The sequence below is a fragment of the Pestalotiopsis fici genome, assembly GCF_000516985.1.
Source record: "Pestalotiopsis fici W106-1 unplaced genomic scaffold PFICI_Scf_10, whole genome shotgun sequence".
Classification (NCBI taxonomy): domain Eukaryota; kingdom Fungi; phylum Ascomycota; class Sordariomycetes; order Amphisphaeriales; family Sporocadaceae; genus Pestalotiopsis; species Pestalotiopsis fici.
The window spans coordinates 1,089,408-1,109,751 of NW_006917100.1; the positions used below are offsets into that span (position 1 = coordinate 1,089,408).

Sequence of the window (20,344 nt, forward strand, 5' to 3'; positions counted from 1 at the left end):
AATGTAATGAAACCTTTTTGCCATGTTTATCTGATCTTGTGTTTGCTCTATACTTACCAACCTTCACCTAAGTTCCAGGCAGCTAGCTAGTAGCTGAGGTAGCTGGATGACAAGAGGTTTAACTAGATCCTTGGGTAAATTGATCGACCGTTCCAGCCTTACGCCTCGATCTGCCGCTTAGAGGCTCGCCCAGATCCATATGCTCTGTACTTGGCCGTATAGATGTAGAGTAAAAAAAAGTAAGGTCAGCGCGTAGGATGGATGAGGGTTAGCTTGCCATGAGGTAGTGAAGTTTGCAGCCTGTAGCTAATGTAATGTAGCCCCCTTTTTCAACGGATAACGGCTGGATGATCATCTTACCTGCTGAAAATGCGCTGGCGTGGCACTCTATGTGATAACATATTGTTCTGTTTCAATATCTCGCGGTGCCGCACCCTAGGTTCGCATGCCTTGTAAGCGGTACCTACTAGGTATATTTCGGAAAATGCTGCTTTATAAACTTGCCTTTGCTTCACAGTACACTCGCATCATTATACGGCTCGAGAAGTGATTCATAAATTGCAAGGCTGCTACGTGCCCTGCCATTCCCCCCCAAATCTTTTCAGACTGTGAGACGTGTGAATAAAATGATTCTCTTGTTGCGTTGTAAATAAAACCCTAGATAACAATACCGGGAATAAGAAACCCGAGCACAATAGAAGAGCACCAACCTTTTCGAAAATGACACCGAATTCTCCAAGCTTTACAAGCCACCGCTTGCGGACCGGTCTCGACCCCGGAATCCCTGCCGCAAGGGCCGGTCTCGACCACGAACGACGATCCGGCTGTCGTACCGCATTACCCTTTTGTGCCCTCGTTTCATTTTACGCCCTGGGAGAAAGAGAGAAGGAAAAAGGACAACACGTGGGACAGCCCACACGAAACAGGACCCCAAGACCATTACCTACCTTGCTTCACTGTAACACCTATTTACTATATGTAAACCTTTTCTTTTCTTCTTCTGAAGGGTTGCATCCGTTTCTGCACATGATGCTAAAGATCATGCATTTGCATGCCCTTGTCATGGTATTTTCTGGACTTTGACTATGTGGCCAGGCCGCTGGGCTCAATATAGACAAACATTCCGGAGGCGTTTTCCTCAGCCAGCCCGCTGTCATTGTAGGACTATATGGTCCGAGGGGACTTTGAAGGTGCACAGTGGCTTGCTTTACCTTGGATTTGTTACCTATCATTCGTATCACCGAAAAGAAAACTGGCCCAGAAGAGCCTCGGCAAGACGGCGCACAAGAGGCGGGACTATTGGCATTCAGAAAACGCACGATCGAAACAGACTGGGTCACGGCCGACTGCAGTCGAGACAGCGGACCAGCTGAGGGGGGTTTAAAAAAAAAAAAGACGTCTTTCTTGCTGTTTCTGGCCGTTTGCTTTACTGGGTTCTGTGGAACTGTACCGAGATGCCTTGATCCAGCCTGTATATTGGTCTCAAAAGAGGGACAACGGTCTACAGGAGGAAATTTAGATGTCAAAGTTACGCAGTGACATGAACCAACGTCTTTCCGCAAAAGAAAGTGGTAAACATTCAGAAGGTTCGGATCTAATGTATGAATGATGATTTCATGACTGTACTAGGAATAATTCATGACTGTTGAACACTGCCGGAATCACGGCCAGAATCGCGGCCAGAATCAAACAAGGCACATGATGCAGACCAGGAAGCCTAGTGATCAAGATCATTGAAATGGGCTGAAGAGAAATAATAATAATAATAATAATAAAAGCCACAGACTACAGCATCTCCATGCGCAAGGAGTCTCGCCGTGTCTGGCTTTACAGATATAGTCGGCCAGGCTCAAGCCCATAAACCAGAAAAAGGCCAAGCTCTAGGCTTCCAGGCTCCAGCCAGCCCCCTCCGAGCTCCGGTGTGGAAAAGGACCATTGGATACGCTTCTGTCAGTAAAAACTCTATGCTAGCGGCCATGAATGACACCCACACCCAGATGACCGATGGGCGCAGCAGTTGCGCCGGCGTTTTTCTGTACCTAGGGGTCGGGTTGGGTTCGCGAGTCCCCAATATGCAAGAAAACGAAACTGATGGGGACGAGGGGACTTTGTGTGAGAAGAGCTAGGTCGTCCGAAATCTTGATCTCTACGTTACTTATATATATATAAGATATTGAACGAAAACTGAGTAAAGGAACACCAATGGATTACGCCCACCCAAGAAAGCCACCCTCGGACGCCCGTTTGGGGTCTCTCCCTGCGAGTCTGGTCTGGTCTGGGCATGGCTCTCGCTCGCTCGCTCGGCAGCCAAAGTCGGATGGAAGGATGGATGGGATGTGTGTAAGTCAAATGTAAGTGCGGGTACTTGTCATGTTGCCCGGACCCTCATTTGGGGGTCACCCAGAGGAGGGGTTTCAACAGTTGCAAGTGGCCTACCCTAGGGATTTCCTTTTAAGATTGTCCAGGGCCCCTGTCTTAAAAGTCGTGTTTGTTTCCTGGGGTACCTGTGGTCGTCTTGTTTGCGATTGCGCACCTTCTGGGGCTACATATATCGCATGATCTGCTTATACGTTGGATCGACGCTTCTTAGACTTTTTATCTGCTCTCATATATTACCTACTGCGGGTCTGTCTCTGTTCCTGTCTGGGCCGTTGCAGATCATTTTTCACCTTTCGGGGGATTGATGCAAGCCTAGTGTTTACCCTACCCACCCGCACTGGCGTATACTTTATATACCTTGCGGGTAGTGTCACCAACATGACCCTCAACAACCAACCTCACTTGCTTACCAATTGCGGTTTACGTTTTTGGACCTTGTTCTGGTGTCTGGTTATCCCTTTTTCTTCTTCTTCTTCTTCTTCTTTTTCACACTCTCTCCTTCGTCCCCGTCTCAAGTACAGCAAGCAATCATGGGTATGCGCAATCTCAAAACGGTTTAGAGGTCATCTAATTGCTGAACATCACCTGGGCGGCTTTGGTGGTATTCGATCCTGACAGCTTGATTGCCCAGTCCAAAGAGCAATTACCGTTTGAAATTTCTACGTCTTCTGCTGTGGGGACCTCACACTATTTTCACAAGGTCACGATTCCCAAGTGGAAGTCACGACAGTCAGTCTATTGGTCCGAAGGCGGTCAGACAAACGAGAGCCGAGTGGCAGCAGGCAAGGCCGTCTTCTTCAATTTTGAGCAACCACGTACACGTGTTGTTCCTTCATCTCATTGTCTTGTTACTGTCACGGTCGTCCAATGCTTTTCAACATTCTGGCACAAGTCTTAATCTCTTTTGGAGGTGAATCACTTCTCAAAATTTATGTCGATGAATCTTCTACTACTTTTTTCTTGGCATGCTCGGAAAAGTAATGCCATTTCTGTTTTCTCCCCCATCCAACAGGTCGTGCTGGAAGCCGTGCTCATCTTGAAGCTAGCATTCCGAGCAAACAACAGACGCGCAATGTGAGCTCGCTCCCAAACATGTTCAGCAAGGCTGAGCAAATGGGCGATACGACTCTATCAGGCCGGGTCATCGCCGACCGAATTCCATCTATTGACCAAGTATTGGTGTCGAGGTCGTCATTTTGTCGAAAACACTGGCCCTCCCACACCATACCGAGCCTCTGCGTCCGATTACCTTTCCGCGAAACCATCCTTTCAAGCTGCTCGTGACGAGCATGTCCACCCCTCGAGTCCTCAAGACTCCCTCAACCACCTTCGACCTTACAACAATGCGAATCTTTGGGGTATTCCATGATCTATGACAAGGTTCTAAAGCGCTTCACGTCCGCCTCAATCCCGTCGAATTCGTTCAGAGGACGAGACGTCTAACCCAGCGCCGCCGCCAGGGAGAAGAAATTAGGAAATATGGGGAAGGTCAATGCCGATAATGAAGGAAAGATAAAAAGAACCCATCATGTCCGTTAACGCCAACCGAGAGAAAGAAAATCGTCGCGGTGCCATCCCTTTTGGCACATATATACAGTTCGATAGCATCTTGGTCGTCAAAGAGGGATTCGATGCCGCTCTTATTGCGGATACTGGCCCTGGAATGTAGGGCCATGGAGTCGCTGTCTCTTCTCAGGCGGGCCATCGTTGGGCATACCCTCGGGCATTCTGCCATGACCGGCCGTCATGGCAGGGAGCATTGTATTCGGGAACCGAGGCTGCGAAGGTGCGCCGGGGTTCATGCCCATTTGTGCTCCGTTTCCAGCAGCCATGTAACCTTGCTCGTGGTTCAGGTTCGGCGATGCATGAGGCATTTGTCCTGGCGAGTGCCACGAAGCACTAGTTGCGGGCGACTGTATCGGCGTCGTCTCAAACTTTGCCATTCCCGAGGATGATGCTGCAGAAATAGGCAGGCTCATGCCAGCATTGGAATAGGGTCCAGGAGTCGGCGGCTGGCCATTACCATACGCATCAATGTAAGCCTCAGCTGTTGCGTTGCGCATGAAGCCAGCAAGGTGCTTCCGCAGCTTTCCAATCATGCCCTCCTTGGTGAAAGGCTTGGCCAACACATCCTTCATTCCTTTACCAAAAAGTCAGCATCGTCCCAGTCGCAGAAAACTCAGTAGGTGATCAACACTTACCCCAGTGAAAGTACATGTCTAGATCTTGCTGATTGATGTTGGAAGTCATGGCAATAATCGGGATTCTAGGGTTGACTTCTCGAATCATAGCGGTGGCCGACACACCATCAAGTTGTGGCATGACAATGTCCATGAAAATCAAGTCAAACCAGTTTGGATTGGCATTAATCTTGTGTACAGCTTCCAGTCCATCACGCTACACGTTGAGCATTAGCAATGCGTTCTCAAGCAGACATAAATGGGGCCAAGATACTTACAGCAACTTCGACACCACAGTCAAAGTTGGCGAGAAACTTGCTTCCGATTCTCGAACAGATCCTGTCATCTTCAACGAGCAGAATTCTAGGCTTCTTAGCACCCCACGGAGAACTGGCGCCAGGTGCACCGCTGGGTGGGCTTATGGTCGGCACAGTAGGAGGCACAGTCTCTGGTGCGGCTGCCAGGGCGTTCTGCGACAGCGGCCGGTTATAAGGGATGTTGCCCAAGTGCTCGGCAGCAAAAGGATCGATACCGATATCTTGTCCGACTGGGTATACCATGTGACGAGGGTCGAGCATGGGGTTGTGGACAAAGTCTTGGGGCATAGCTCCAGTTCCCGGCGGGCCCATCATGGTTCCAGACCCAGCCGACTCGGGCGAGGCACCAACCTGCTGGAACTGTACCGACATCTGGCGCAGGTCTCTTTCGGGGATGTGATCGCCAGACACACTGCTCATGATCTCCCGTGCCCTTCTAAGCTCAGCGGCAGGCTCGAGCGTTCCGTCCGACATGATGTTGTCAGAAAATGCTGGGCCAGATGCATGGTTCGAGGCGGATCTGGCATGACGGCGGGACTGGTCTGCCTTGTTCAAGTGGCTCAACAGCTCATTGTTGACCTGGGACTGGGCCTTGACGACACGCTGTAGGTGAAGTATCTCATCCACAAAGACCTTATTGGCCTGTGTGAGGGCAAAGTATGACTCCTGCAAACTCTGGACTTGCTGTTGCATGGCAGCGACATTCTCTGTCAATGCCACAATCTGAGTATTGGAGTGGTGGAATTGCTCCTCATTGTTCTGGGCCTTTCTCGGAGCCGGCGCTTTTCTGCGAATGTTGTCCAGGTTGTGCTTGGCGTCACGGTTGAACTCTGGGTGCTTGAATTCCCAAGCCTAAAACGCGGTCAGTCTTGGCTGACTGGTATTGATGCCGAGCGACAGAGTACTTACATTCTGACCGTACACCGACTGACCCGTCTCCTCATTCTGGCGCACTTTGTGGAAGTCATACTTGTTCAGCTGACGAACAAAACTAGCAAAGTTGCTGTGTTTGAAATGCTTCGGAAGGATCGTTTTCGTAAATTTTTCGTTCTGCAATACAGATTAGCATCGCGACACGAATCAGACGCTTGCTCGCAGTTTGCATACCTCGAGCACGACGAAACTATCACCGTGGTCACCCCAGCGGACGACTTCACTGTACGATGGGTCCTCCAACATCCTGTTGGCACGACATGGTTAACAAATTGGACAGTCAAGTCCGAGACTGTCGCGCAGTCCCAGACAAAGAAAAGGCTCATGGACTGGGGGCTGTATTTACTTATAGAGCTTGCGAACCTATACCCCGCCAGAGTCAGTCAGACGTCTTATCGCAAAACAACCATCTGAGTGCCGCGACCGAGTGCTTAATTCGAGTCGCAGAAAAGGGTGTACTTACAAAGTCACTAGAATTGTTACTGCCGCCCGCAGCAACAGACATCTCGGGTTCGGGCATCTTGGGGCGATGAACGGTGGGTTCCGATACCAGTGTATTGTTATCCTTTGCGACAAGTAAGGACCGCGCTGAGAGGCTGCTGCTGGTATAATGACGAGGACAAGAAGACAAAGGACGTATCGCCTAGTCACGAATATTGGCTATCGTAAAACTGTAGTTGTGTCCCGGCGCAGTCCACCTCTTTCTTCAACATGCAAATGCGCGCAATATATATCGTCGTGCACGGCCGAAATCGAAGGCGACGAGATTCCTTTGCAGCTTCTGTCGCCCTGGTCGGTCTCTGATCAAGGTCGCTACGATCGCTTCATCGGTCGGGGAGAAAGGCGACGTTGTGACGCGTTCTGTCGGCGTCGTTGCGTCAATAAGGGAAAAAGGATCAGAGGCGTTGTTCTACTGTTGCATGTCCCGGATTAACGCAATTGATTTTCTCTATGCGTGGTAACGGGTGCCCCTGAGGTTGGCCGAATTTTTTTAAAAGTTTGTTTTTTTCCCTTCTGATCAGCAGCAAAGGAATCGTCCGTCGAGATTACCCCCTTTGGCTTCTGGGAGCTGGGTAAGGGTAGACGGGGACTCTTTGGGAAGAGAAACAGAACAATGGTCGGAGGTTCAAACTCTTTGCGGGCTTGCCCTCTTTTCCAGCCAGCGACGAGGATGGGATAGGGCAGGATTGGACTGGGCTGGACTTGGATAGGACAAGATGGGACGGGAACTGAATTGGGACAGGAGGAATAAACTCTGGCCACGGAACCTGACAGCCAAGGGAAAGGGAAAAAAAAAAAAAAAAAAAGGAAGAAGCTAGCCCACCCTCTAGTTAGCGGCCCTCTGACGGCATCGAGCAAGGATGGTGGGGATCTGAATCGGGTCAATTGCTTGCCCTGCCTGATCAGTGGTCAGAAGCTGGGCTGTTTCCCAGTGGCTGGCTGTGCTGGTTGGGCGACCCGCTGGTACTTGCAGATGTAGATGCAGGGAGCTGGTGTATGTACACGACAAGGTCCTTGTGCAGGCTTGCGGGGGAGAGGGGGTGGGCAAGAGGCGCCTGATTTAATGGCACAAGAGAGACAGACACAGGTTGACAGGCAGGCAGGCAAGAGAGTGTGATGAGATGAAGAGAGGAAAAAGAGAGACCCTAGCCAAGGAGACGAACCGAGACAGACCATAACCAGCTCAGAGTCTCGCCCGGCAGCAACAGGTAGGTAGGTACGCAGTAATAATAACCATTCTACGGGAGGACCCTTCTTTCCACTATTATGGGAATGGCGCAATATGATAATAGACGACCTATCATTCTCACTCTATTGCGGCTCATGCTTCGAATGTATTGGTTGCTTCCAACGTGTTGTGCTATACTGTGCTCTTTGTGTACATAGTTGTGCCATTTGCACATAGGAAGAGAACCGCTCGAGAGTAGTAGTAAAAACCTCCCCTACAAATGCCTGTACCTGGCTGAACGATTAGTTGGAAGATACTAACCGAGGCTTGGGAGATGATACAGACAAGGATTGGGCTACGACATACTGTGTAACAAGACATGACTTGTGACTGGCGTGCTAACTGTGACTTGAATACTGCAATACTGCAAAGACTGGCAATATGTGCTGCCCGGCCGACTGGAATGATGATTGGGTGCGGATACTTGCTATTTCCATGGTCCCTCAAGACACTCAAGCCTGCGCTGTGCCTGCTGACAGTTTGCGAGACTGAGATTTTTCTTCGAGCCGCAAAAAGCAGGCGGAATATTTCAAGTCTTTCCACATGTGCAATTAGCTAGGTCTAGATAGTACTTTTTTTTTTTTTTTTTCAACTTCACAGAAGCAATCAATAGGTACTCTTTCTATACGTGAGCGTTTCTTCTCGAAAATGTAGTTTTTATGTGCCCTTTGCCTGACCCGAATAATCATTGGGGCTCACTCATGGTAACTGCCAATAACTCAATAACCTCGAAGGAAGCACGAGTAATCATTGAAACTACCGCTTGAGTCCGTGCCAGAACTGTGCCACTAATTTGGACACGCCACAAGCAAGCGCGTTGCCTCCTTTTGGCTATGACATGGCGGTACCTCGAGCTCGAGTCAAGACTCTTTCTGAGTCGCTTGACGGCCACCGTCTCGAAAGAGCCTCTCCAACCTTGAACAACTGGATATGAAGCAGTGAATGATGAGCATGGCGGGCGGGCGGGGCAAACATATGGATGCTACTAACTACCACTCTGTGTGTATATTGTGTGTGCCCAAACCAGCTTGTCACAGCGTAGATGGCACCCACCAGTGACAATTCATCCGGCAGCGAGCCAGTCAACCAGCAATATGTGGCCACGATCATTACTTGTTATGTAATTCCCTCACTGTTTCCCTTTCTTCTTCTATCATCTACAAGCCTTGACCTGGCACAAATGCAATCTGAAGTGTACATGTACGCATTGCGCAAACCAGACAACCATACACATAATCAACCCCCCCAGCGAGTCCCGGAACACAATTACCGCCTCTGGGTCGCGTTGCTTTTGGAGGAGATTGGGTACATGAGCGTTGTGGGGAGCTCACGGCAGAGGCCAAGGTACCCCCTGAGTCGGCATTCTTTAGCGCCGCCTCGGAGCACATTTGGCTGACCTTGCAGTCAGTGGCTTTTTTTTCTTCTGCTCTCCTAGTGTAATACATTAACCCAACTAGCCTCTAGGCAAGGTACCTAGGTTAGTTAGAAAGGTACGATGCGTTCGGGACTCACCGTGTCCGAGGCGAGATAATTTAAACCATCCTATTGACAAAATGCACTATTCGCTTTCCATGATCTAGTATAAACATTACTTTTATCAATAACAAGACAGTCTCTTTTTCTATTTAGGTTTTCGATTTCATGTCGCAAGACTGCTCGTCATTTAGCCCCTAGCACATATACTTCCCCCGTCAAATTAGGCGAGTTTTACTGACAGCTACCACAATGGAACGATTACCACTAGCTCCCACATGCCATAAGGTAACCAGGACCTGGGTTTCTGTGATTGACCCGCCATGCTTGAAAGAACAGTGGAGGCGGTTTTGAAAATGGATGGGCTCGATGGATAATATCCATTGTCGCGTCGTGATCGCGTGTACAATTGGCAAAGTGCCCCCGGGGGACCCCGTTCCTACTACTTCCATTTCCCCGCTTGTGCGCGAAAACGGTATTCTTTTTTGTTTTCTCGCGCCAACTTACCGACTTTTATTGTAGCGGAGAGTTTTCGGTATACTCTGCGAGGCGCTGCCCCAGACTATCATAATCGCAATATCATCGCAAAATAGGCTAGTCCTAGCAAAAGCAGAACCAAGTCGACCAACCGTGAAAATGACCGCCGACTACTACTCCAAAACACCTCTACGACTGATTAATTCCCGTCTCACCAGAGCCCATACAGAGTACAGAGCCACTATAGCACCAGACCCTCAGTGATTGTAGCGAGGCACGATGACGCACGCCATGCTCACCTTGGCCTCGCTTTCTCTACACACCAACTGCACCATGTCGAGCAGGAAGCAATTTCGGTCTTGTTGCTGCTACTACTGCCGCCGCTTCTGCTTATGCGGGAATTCCTTCTTCTGACAGGTTACCTAGATGCTTCCTTCCTATGCGAGAAAAATAACCCGCCTTGCTTGGTTGCCCGCTTGCGCCAGCTGATGGACAAGATGGAGTATGGCAACCCAAAGACCGCGTCTCTCGTTCCTCTCTTCAGCTCACCTCTGTCCAAAACAACTGTGATCGGCATTGCTCATACTACAAGAAGCAAGCAAGTAGAAGGCCGGGCCGCAGACCGTCGGCTGGTCTAACCTTTCCAGGTCGAATGGATCGAGATCAAAAATCGATGGCTTGGATAGTCTGGATATTCCCAACGGGAGGAACGACTCGGGGTCCTGGGGTACTCGGATTCTTGACTCGACTGTCTTGTCTTTTTGTCTTTTGTATATTTCGGCCCTTTCAGAACCACCACCTGCGGCCTCCGAAGAAGGCTTCCGTCTCTAGCTTCACCCAAATGCTTCTCTCTACTCTTCCTGTACATGCCACACCATGTCAAAATGCCTTAGTTGGCCTGTCTTTCCCACCCCTCGTGGCAGTCCGCGAGAGGCCAGCGTCTCTTGGCGCAACCCTAAGGGTCTTTGGTTACCGACTCTCTGGGAATTCCCAACCACGCTGGGGCGAGGGGAGGGCAACTGGTCAAGGATGAGGCACCGACTTGCGACTGGCTGACTTCCCGGCCGCCAAAGCCAAATTGAAATTAGGCGCTCTCGTACTTGTCTCGCACGTTCCGCGGCCAACAGATCACAATGAGAATTTACTACTTACTTCTTGCTTCATGGGATCCTGGAGCAGATGAATGCCTTTGGGTGTCTCTTTTGGCAGTTGGCGCTAGGTGTTGCATCTCATCCATTCAGCATTTCCAGACATCTGTTTGTCCTGGAATCTTTTATCATTCTCACAGACTCGCTGCAACAATCGCTAATAGTTGCAAATGGTTCATATGGGACGCCAGCCAATGCACGAACCCGGTGCTTTTCCTCCAGATTGGCTTTGCGCCTTCTCCGCGCCTACGACCACACTACGGACGTAGCCAGATTCCATAGCTGAGCCTCCAAAACCGCAAAGAAAAGGGCGACTGGCTCCGATGCGGCCATTCCAGTGCTGTAGTCTGAGATCGCGGCAACAGAGTGTGCCACATCCCACAACCAACCTGGAACTGCTCCCACGTGCAGTTAAGCCCCAACAATGGCATGGCATCCCTTACTTGCAAGTAAGGGATGCCGCCAGCCTGCCACACGATATACTATGTAGTTGGTAGGTTGGCGACACTAAAATTTGCGTGGAATGTTCTTGGAGAACTTCCATGAAATAGTCGAAGAACGGCTTTCACACCACGCGCAACCCCAAGCTCTACACAGTAAGGCCAGGCGCTTGGTCCTTATCCGCGGTTGAAAGCGGTAGACGTTGGTTCCTAGCATTCCGAACTCCAGTCACCCCTTCAACTCTTATGTTCACGTGCAGTCTAGATGACCCGAATTTCTGAGACTATAGCGTTTTGCACATGCCGATTAAAGGAGAATTGACCTAGAACGTGTTTACGATTCTGCAGATAATCGCAATACTCTCCGAACACCTGAATGGATCATAAATTCGCCCCTCCACGGTTTCGATGCAGGATTGCTAGAAAAGCGCCCATTCTTCGGGAATAACACGACAACTAGTCACGCAGATCTGACTGTTTATCTGCCTTGGCCATATTGTGACGTTTCAAACCATCAATTATATAGCAACATAGCTGTTGTCTAGAAATTACATGCTGCCTGAGATCTGCCGACTGCTAGAAATAATACAAGATGAAGGCACACGAATGTCGATGGTCTACACTATACTTCTGTACTAAGCGTGTTTCCAAAGTTGACTTGCCTCTTCTTCCCCATTTCAAGAATATGGCTTGCTTGCGTGATTAGCACTGGGCATGTGAAGCTGTAAAAAGTTACCCAAAATCATGAATGTTACTACCCTCGAATCGGTCGCCGCAGCCACGCGGCATATTTCTTTTCCGGGGCGCAAACAAGATTTTGGCAAGCATCTCGTAATGCAAGACCTGGAAGAAAGATTATACGTTCCATTATGTGAATATTTTTTTAACTATATGTACAGTATATATCTGGGGCCGAGCAAAGGGCTCCAATCAGGCGGACACACAGTCATCATCGTATGCACGACTCGGTCCCATGCTGAAGCTCGCCCACGTACCGTTCTTGTTGGCTTGCTTGGCGTGCGCCAGCCGTATGAGCGTGGTGCCATTGGGCTTGTAGTTCTCCCACCCGTCGTACTTGTGCAAGCCATGGACGGGATCTTTGGCAAAGGCGGCCCAGGCGCCGCGCATGTAGGTGCCCACGTCCTTCTCTCGTTGTGTGTTGGTGTAGTATTGCTGCGGTGCCGTGTTGAAAATCGATGGCAGCTGTGGATTTGGTTAGCATTCCTTTTCTCTCTCGAGGCATTTGATAACCAAAGATCCTGTAAAACGTACCTCTGATCCGTGCCAGGAACCATTGTATGGGATCCATGGCAGGAGTGTGTTGGGAAATGCGCCAAACCATCTGTATCGCCAGGTCGGATTGCCCTTGGAAACGCTGACGGCCGCCCGCTGGCCTGCGGGACACGTGAAGACAAAGATGTTCTGCACCGGCCAGTACCAGTGCGGCAGACCGGCCCACCACGGCGTCAAATGTTTCGACAGTCCGGATTCATCGTCGGTATTCCCGACCAGCACAGGTCGCGCGGCTGGCGATCGGTCCGAGTAGTCGGCAAATACGAGCTTGCCGTCGGCGACGGGACCATAGGGCAAGCCGGGCGTCATGCCGTAGCGGATGGGCGGCAGCCGCTTGATGAGGACGCTGGCTGGGATCGACTGCATGCAGGCAAAGACGCGGGCTTCGGTGGCCTGGTGGCACCCGACCGCGTGGGCCGCCAGATACCACAGGTCCGAGGCGGCCTTTTGTGTCTGGACGCCGAACCCCCAGGCGGTGCCGCTCTGCATCACGTAGCCCGAGGCAATAGGGTCCGAGGCGTAGGCGTAGGAATGGATGTCCACCGAGGCGGCACCGGCCGACTGGCCAAACATGACGATGCGGTTTGGGTCGCCGCCAAAGCTGGCAATATTGTCCCTTACCCACTCGACAGCCATGCGCTGGTCGAGGATGCCCAGGTTGAGTTCCGTCGTCGGGTTGCCCGGGAACCCGAAGATGTTGAGCCGGTAGTTGATCGTGACGACGACGACATCTTGCTCCTCGGCCATGAACTGCCCGTTGAACCATTTTTCGGAAGAGCTCCCTCCTGTGTAGGATCCTCCACTATAGGTACAAAGGGTTCATGATTAACATATAATCTCAAATGCTTCAGCCAGTTGAAGAACTCCGCCTTGTAATTGAGCTTACAAGAGTCTCGGAACCCCAGGCCGAGACGCAATGTATGGAGGCGGGTGCCACGCAAACTTTCAAGACTTACTGTATATAGACGAGTACAGCTTTTGAACTCTCGCCTTTTTGAGGATCAGTCCACACATTTAACGTCAGACAATCCTCACTCTGCGGAGTATCTGGAAGCAGGACGTCAGGTGTCACATAGTAGCCACCTCTCGAGAGATTGTACAAGGGCTGCAAAGCATGTTCAGCTTGCAGTGACGGGTGAGCTTGCATGCATGGGAAACCCTCGAGATGACATTAGCACAGTGATGCTACCTCAACAGCTTTTTATCGTTTTGAAAGGCTCACAAATGTCGTTCCATTTATCGGCGCCGTCCCTGTATACTCGACTGGCGGCTGCCAACGCAAGTCGTCCACGGGTGGCTTTGCATAAGGTATACCCAGATATTCAGAGACTTGGGTATTATTCGAGGCAGCGTGTCCAGTCACCGGACCGCTGGTAGTATCGACAACCTGACCAACGGTCCAATTTCCTGCTCTTCTCGACACATAACGCTGGGGAACTGGTGGCAATGCTAGCACCGTCGGTACCAGGAGCAAACCGACGATGAATCTGACGACGTGAAGTCGCATTTCGAAGAGGATATTGACAAGCAGAAGATCGCTAGAAACCAAAACATGATTATGAAAGAGCCCGGCGGAGGAATATCTATGGCATGTCGAAAAAGAAACTTGCTCGCTTCCCTCTCGCTTCTCGCCTATCAAGATTCGGCTACGACATACCGAACGGTAGCAGCGTTGGGTCTTGTTCATATGTATCAAGGTCGCAATCATATGCGAGAAGCACTTTAAGCTTATTGTGCGCCACCCCGGCTGGCTACGGTGACCTTTTTGTCTGCTTGCTTGCTTACTTGCAATGCGCACCGAGTTTCAGGACGCCGAGCGTCTCCATGATTGGACGGCCACGCCCGCGACCCGCGCCGGAGATGGGCTTCCCTATAAGGCAACCGGGAAGCGGACGGTCGCCCAGCGCAGGCGATCCCCCAATTCAGCCATTGCAAATTCCTGTCTGGCATTTATTTGACTGGATTCGTCGCACACCTCGCCTGTTACTCAGATAGGGCAATGTGAAGCTTTTTCCAAAACAACATATCTAAACCAGATTGCAACACCGTCAGGGATTCTAGAGTGGCCAATGACACGGGGGCGGCTGTCGGTCGTTCAAAAAGCAGGTCCAATGCCGGTTGAGCCGTGCAACCGATACATTACTGTGTATACAAGCCTACCCAACAAATGCGTCCTAGAACCATTGGCGTCAAAAAAGACAGGAACCGGCTGGCATATGGCAATCAACTGTGAACTTCCGGAACCTTAGGCTCTTCTTTCTCGCCGAATATGGAAGTTGCCAATCTATAGTATACCTAGGCTGCCAGTTGCTTTTACATCTGTACCCTTATCATCCAATTCTTGTAACACTGCAGATTCCTTCAAATGCCAAGTATCTTTGTCATGGCGACCGTAGCATCAGTCGCCTAAGTCACCTTCTCAAGTCAATACGAGTATAGAAACCAAAGCATTTCCTGCGGATATATACTTTCCCATCAACTCACCTTGCAAGGATAATTGAAATACGCCATGACATTTACTCTGGCTTGTGAAGATATAGAACATTGACATCTGCTCGTATTTGATTCAAGTACATTTCAAAAAGCCATAGAGTTACTCAACCATGGTAGCACTATTCGAGCCGACAAGCATCATTACCATGCAGTATTGTGAGATGATAGCTTGGCCGCATTATCTATACTTCAGTGGCATATCGCCGAGCCGAGCAGAACCCCCCACAGAACAACCCCTGGAAAGAAGCTGCGAAGCCAAGACTTTGGCCATCCAGGATCACTCAACTCGGTGTATTGTGCCGCCTAGAAATCGGCGGCAATTACGGCACCAATATGGCTGCACACATGGAGCCGAACCAATGACGCGGATATGCAGATATCGGACGAAGCATGCAGTGATGAGCAGAACAACAACAATAGATATCTTTCATTGAATCTCTTCAATGAATGTTTGCACGAGGCTGTTCACTTGTTTAAACCAAGTATGACATGTCAATATTGGCGCAGATGATGTAGAGCCTGCCGACAGCAAAAACAGGCTTGTGTAGACGAAACATTCTGCAGTCCTACGGAATAGCCTCTTAGTATTGGTTGAATTGTGACGACTGCATAGCGTGACGTCAAGTAACACGGCCACGTATTGTGCCGCGAGCCTCGTAGGACTTGGTAAAATCATTGCGAGATTGGGGACCGCAAAGATGAAAGAGTCAATGGAATATAATAATACCAGCTCTCTGAATGTGATGCAATCCACTTGCACATGGAACTCACGAAATCGCCAAAGCCACGAAAAGAATCACCGCTACTGCTTGATCTAGGATAACCACAAATAATTTATATCGTGCCTGCACTCTTTTCCAACCATCTCAATTCGCGATCCATTCTTCAGCACGTACCGCGCATGGACAGCGACGACATGTTTGCCCGTGACACCGATAGTCCACATCTCACTCGACGGCGGTACGGAGGGTACAGCTCGCCTACAAGTCCCCAAAACCAAGGCCACGACAGGGCATGGGTTGTGCGCCGCTGCGTCTACGTCTTCATTGCGCTCGCGGGCTTCGCCGCCCTGTGCGTCGTGATTCGGTTCTACATGTACCGCGACCGAAAGCGACGCCGACGCGGCGAGCCCGTGGTGCATGGGCGCAACGGTCGCCGATGGCTCAAGTGGCACAATCAGCACGAGTCCAACGCCGACGATGGTCCTGTACTTGCTGGAAAGCACGCGGGGGATAGAGAAGCCGAAGCGGGAGAGCATGGTACTGCAGACGTGCCAGAGAAGCCGAGGCCATCTCATGCGAAGCCAACGCGAGAGATGCACTATGAAAAGGATCCGAATCCGAATAGCTTGCTCAACGTGTAGAAACTTTTGCTACATGGTTAGTGGGATCAGGTGCGGAGAAAATAAACAGTGTGGTCACTGATCAAGTATATCGTTAGTCTTTGTAGGTGGGTTCATGGATCCTCTCATCGTTGAAATTACAAGCCGGAGTCTGGTCATGACGCAACGTTTAATTCAATCAATATGATGAAAAGTCAAATCAAAATTTTCTCCTAGCCACCCGTGTAAGAAGCCGATGCAAATTCTCTTTAGGTAACAAGGTCCCCCACGGGGGATTGCGGCCGAGCTGCTGATCCCCCCGCATTCTCGGCATCGCTCCGTAAACTCCATCCTAACTCCCCGGCTTACAACCTCTATAATACCATAATTGAGAATATAGTACGAACAAATGTAACACCAGTATGAACTCACTGTCTATAATAAGTCGCCCAACCCGGTACTCGCTAGACTGAGTGGGACCTGACAAACAGCTACACGCACGTGTAAAACTGAAAGAAGACAAATTCTCACACCCATCGACATGACGGAGCAACAAGTAGACGTGCTCATCTGCGGCGGCGGGTCCGCCGGCCTCTGCGCCGCCGTGTGGTTGTCGAGGTGCGGCATCAGCTACAAGATTCTCGAGCGCCGCGACGGGCCCCTCGCCATGGGCCAGGCCGACGGCGTGCAGTGCCGGACCGTCGAGGTGTTTGAGAGCTTTGGCATGTCCGAGGACCTGCTCCGGGAGGCCTACCACGTGATTGAGCTGGCGTTCTGGGCACCTGATCTCGTCAACGGCAACGGCCACGCGAATGGAGGGGTGGGGGACAAGGCGGTGACATCCTCGTCCTCCTCGGGCATCAGGCGGACGCACTATGCCGCCGATGTCGAACCCGGCATTAGCCACCAGCCCCATGTCATATTGAATCAGGCCCGCATGAATGCGCTCCTGGCTCAAGAAATGGAGAGGGCTTCCGGCACTTCGGATATCCTGTATGGCTACGAAGTCAAAGGTGTAGAGGTCGATAGTGCTACTGCTTCGGATCTGGATGCCTATTGTTGCACGGTGACGGCAACTAAAGCGGACCAGGAACACAAATTCCGGGCAAAATATGTACTGGTAAGTTTTCTCATTCCTCTTCAATGGGACTTGACTTGACACGGAATAATAGGGTTGCGACGGAGCTCATAGTACCATCCGAAAGTCTCTGGGCTTCAAAATGGTTGGCGACAGCACCAATGCAGTATGGGGCGTGATGGACGTGTACCCGCAGACGGACTTTCCAGATATTCGAAAGAAGACAGCCATCAGCTCCGAAGCAGGTAATCTGATGATCATACCCCGCGAGGGCGACAGTCTGGTGCGCTTCTATATTGAGATTGAGAACGCCCACGACGTCTCCAAGCTGACGCTCGAGGACCTGCATGAGAGCGCCCGGCGCATCTTCCGGCCGTACAACATGGACATTGCCGAGACGGCATGGTGGTCCGTCTACGCCATTGGACAGCGGCGGGCCGATTACTTCCACCGGGACCACCGCGTGTTCCTGACGGGCGACGCCTGCCACACGCACAGCCCCAAGGCAGGGCAGGGCATGAACGTGAGTCTACAGGACGGCTACAACATTGGCTGGAAGCTGGCGGCGGTGCTGCGCGGCCGCGCCACCGACCCCTTTGGCCTGCTCGCCACCTACGTTTCGGAGCGCGAGAAGACGGCCACCGAGCTCATTGACTTTGACCGCTCCTGGACCAAGCTGTTTTCCTCGTCGTACCGCCGCGAGCACGGCATCACCCCGGAGGACTTTCAGCAGCAGTTTGTCAAGGCCGGCCGCTTCACTGCCGGCATGGCGACCAACTATCATGACTCGGCAATCATGTCCGCAGTCACCAGCAAGCAAGATCTTGCCAAGGGTTTGCCGGTCGGTATGCGGTTTCCTAGCGCGCAGGTCGTGAGGTTCTGTGATGCGCGAGTCTTGCAACTCGTGAGAGCTCTTCCGGCGGATTCGCGGTGGCATATCGTCGTGTTTGCTGGCGATATTCGATACCAGTCTGCTGCAGAGCGGTTGAATTCTGTAAGCGACTTTAGAGGATTCGTTGTCTGAATTTCGAGTCGGACTAACACTCATATTCTAGGTGGCTATCGAGCTGGATCGAATGGTGAAGCGCTTCACTCCTCTAGGCTCTGATTATGATAGCATTTTCAATATCCTTTTGGTCCTATCTGGAAAACGCACGGAAGTTGAGCAGGAGCAGATACCGGATACTTTTGTGCCGGTAAATGGGAAATGGAAGATGAAATGTACGTCAAGAGTCCCACTTGATTCATTAACCAACCACTGATAACCTTGTCTAATACTCACAGGCCTATTCAAAACATTTGTGGATGACGAAAGTTACAACTCGGGCCACGGTCATGCATATTTGACTTATGGTATCGATCCTACCCGTGGTGCTATAGTGATTGTGAGGCCTGATCAATGTAAGTGCCGCCTCCATTCCCGATCAAAAGTTTCGCATTCACTAATGGCTGGAACAGATATCGCGCGTGTTGGTGCATTGACAGACGTTGATGGAGTTTCGCAATTCTTTGACGGCGTACTAAAACATTAATCGAGGAAAACAAACAATTTGGCATGAACTCTACAACAACATTCACTGAACTCTGTACTGTTCAAATCAACAGTCAACTTCCCAATAGTTGCACATTCTCACTTTTGTAGAAATTGATACTGCTGTTTGTTGGTCTTAGTCCAATCACACAAGATTAGGGGTATATTATAAGAAGGGAGAAAAACAGACTAAAGGACAATGACCTCGAGGACACATCGCTTGCTAACTGAATTATTTCACTTGAGCCTCGTTCTTAGCTTGGTCGATCAGTGCTCTTTCCCCAGTCTGGACTGCCGTCCACGTCAATCATTTCCATGCACATCTTCAAGAATCGTTCTCTGTACTCAGTGCTGACTGCCGTCAAGCTCATCGGTCCCTGGGAATCGATGAGATTATACGTCTTGATCAGCCCTGTCATTGCCTTGGCGTGCAGCGTATGCTTTGCCCAGAAGAAGTCTAGAACAGCTGCACGATAAATCTCCTTGCCATCGTACGAGGTTATGCCCGTTCTCCAAGTTGGTGGACCAGGAGGTGCAAACGGGGGCTCATCTGGAGGTAAGCTCTCGTTCAGTTGCGGCTGCTCGACATCTTCAGAGGTGGTTGATGAGACCCGCACCAGGAACAGCGAGTAGTCGACAGCATTGCAATCGGCAAGAAGTTTTGTGTCCTTTTGTAGTTGCGCCTTGAAGTCTTCGGCCTGGTCCAAGGTCAACTTGATCTTGTCGTCAAACTCGTCGGCAAGCCTTGATTTGGTGGCTTCCGAGGTGAGTACACCACCTGCCACATCTCTTTCTGGGTAAAAGTAAGATGTAGGCTTTAGATCCCAAGATTCCCACTTCTAGAATATTGCAGATACGTTAGCGTTTGTTTTATTCTGGGCGTTGAACGCCAGGAAAGGATTATTGCTGCTGGAACTTACGCTCTTTTTGCCATCCTTATCCCCCTCGTCTGCTCCATAGAGAACATTCTCCATGACAATATGATGGCTTGGAGCCATGCCAAACAATGAACCAAAGCTCCGCTGCGAGCACTCCAGGAAATCCGTGATGCGAACTAACAGACTCTCCGGATTGGCTCGCATGTGATCAGCGTAAGGAATGATCATTTCGTTTTTGAAAAAGGTGTGCTCAAAGTATCGCGGAACCGACTTGACCAAGTAGGCGCCATCGTAGGTGCGATAGAAGGTAGAGCCACTGTAACCCATATCGCCCAAGGTCTGTAGGATGTCCTTCTTTTTGGACGCAACTTTCCAGTCCGAGCCAAAACTTGCCTTGTAGTCCTTATCCTTGATGGCCCACAAGCCGCGGAGTGCTCTGAAGAGATCGGTCCTCACGAGCTGAAAAGTCAACCAGTAGACCCAGAAGCGGCCGAGGAAGCGACCAAAGATGGTCGACTTTGTGGTTGGCTTGCCATTCTCGTCTGTGCCCAAGATGGCGTAGATGATGGATCTGGCAATGATGAGTTGACGATCTGCCATTTTGGTACCTTGTCGTGGTTTCTGAAGAGAATATCGAGTTTCATGAGGAACGTCATTCGAGATTTCATTTTTGT

The 20,344-nt window shown here is 50.6% G+C and overlaps 5 protein-coding genes across 5 annotated transcripts; 2 read left to right on the forward strand and 3 right to left on the reverse strand.

Moving 5' to 3' along the window:
- Nucleotides 1–4,019: 4,019 nt before the first annotated feature.
- Nucleotides 4,020–6,055, reverse strand: PFICI_12578 (uncharacterized protein; the record flags this gene model as incomplete). The annotated part of the gene is made up of 5 exons (XM_007841159.1): nt 4,020–4,519; nt 4,581–4,776; nt 4,838–5,728; nt 5,786–5,926; nt 5,984–6,055. 5 exons carry the CDS (start codon nt 6,053–6,055, stop codon nt 4,020–4,022), a joined length of 1,800 nt encoding a protein of 599 aa, XP_007839350.1.
- Nucleotides 6,056–12,006: 5,951 nt separating this feature from the next.
- Nucleotides 12,007–13,876, reverse strand: PFICI_12579 (uncharacterized protein; the record flags this gene model as incomplete). The annotated part of the gene is made up of 4 exons (XM_007841160.1): nt 12,007–12,279; nt 12,349–13,171; nt 13,326–13,474; nt 13,592–13,876. The coding sequence occupies 4 exons, from the start codon at nt 13,874–13,876 to the stop codon at nt 12,007–12,009; spliced, it is 1,530 nt and encodes a 509-aa protein (XP_007839351.1).
- Nucleotides 13,877–15,778: 1,902 nt separating this feature from the next.
- On the forward strand, nt 15,779–16,225 carry PFICI_12580 (uncharacterized protein; the record flags this gene model as incomplete). The annotated part of the gene is made up of 1 exon (XM_007841161.1): nt 15,779–16,225. The coding sequence occupies one exon, from the start codon at nt 15,779–15,781 to the stop codon at nt 16,223–16,225; it is 447 nt and encodes a 148-aa protein (XP_007839352.1).
- A 499-nt stretch (nt 16,226–16,724) lies between these two features.
- PFICI_12581 (uncharacterized protein) lies at nt 16,725–18,793 on the forward strand (the record flags this gene model as incomplete). The annotated part of the gene is made up of 5 exons (XM_007841162.1): nt 16,725–17,303; nt 17,356–18,255; nt 18,317–18,482; nt 18,546–18,662; nt 18,720–18,793. The coding sequence occupies 5 exons, from the start codon at nt 16,725–16,727 to the stop codon at nt 18,791–18,793; spliced, it is 1,836 nt and encodes a 611-aa protein (XP_007839353.1).
- Nucleotides 18,794–19,046: 253 nt separating this feature from the next.
- Nucleotides 19,047–20,270, reverse strand: PFICI_12582 (uncharacterized protein; the record flags this gene model as incomplete). Its single annotated transcript, XM_007841163.1, has 2 exons — nt 19,047–19,631; nt 19,713–20,270. 2 exons carry the CDS (start codon nt 20,268–20,270, stop codon nt 19,047–19,049), a joined length of 1,143 nt encoding a protein of 380 aa, XP_007839354.1.
- Nucleotides 20,271–20,344: the final 74 nt, after the last annotated feature.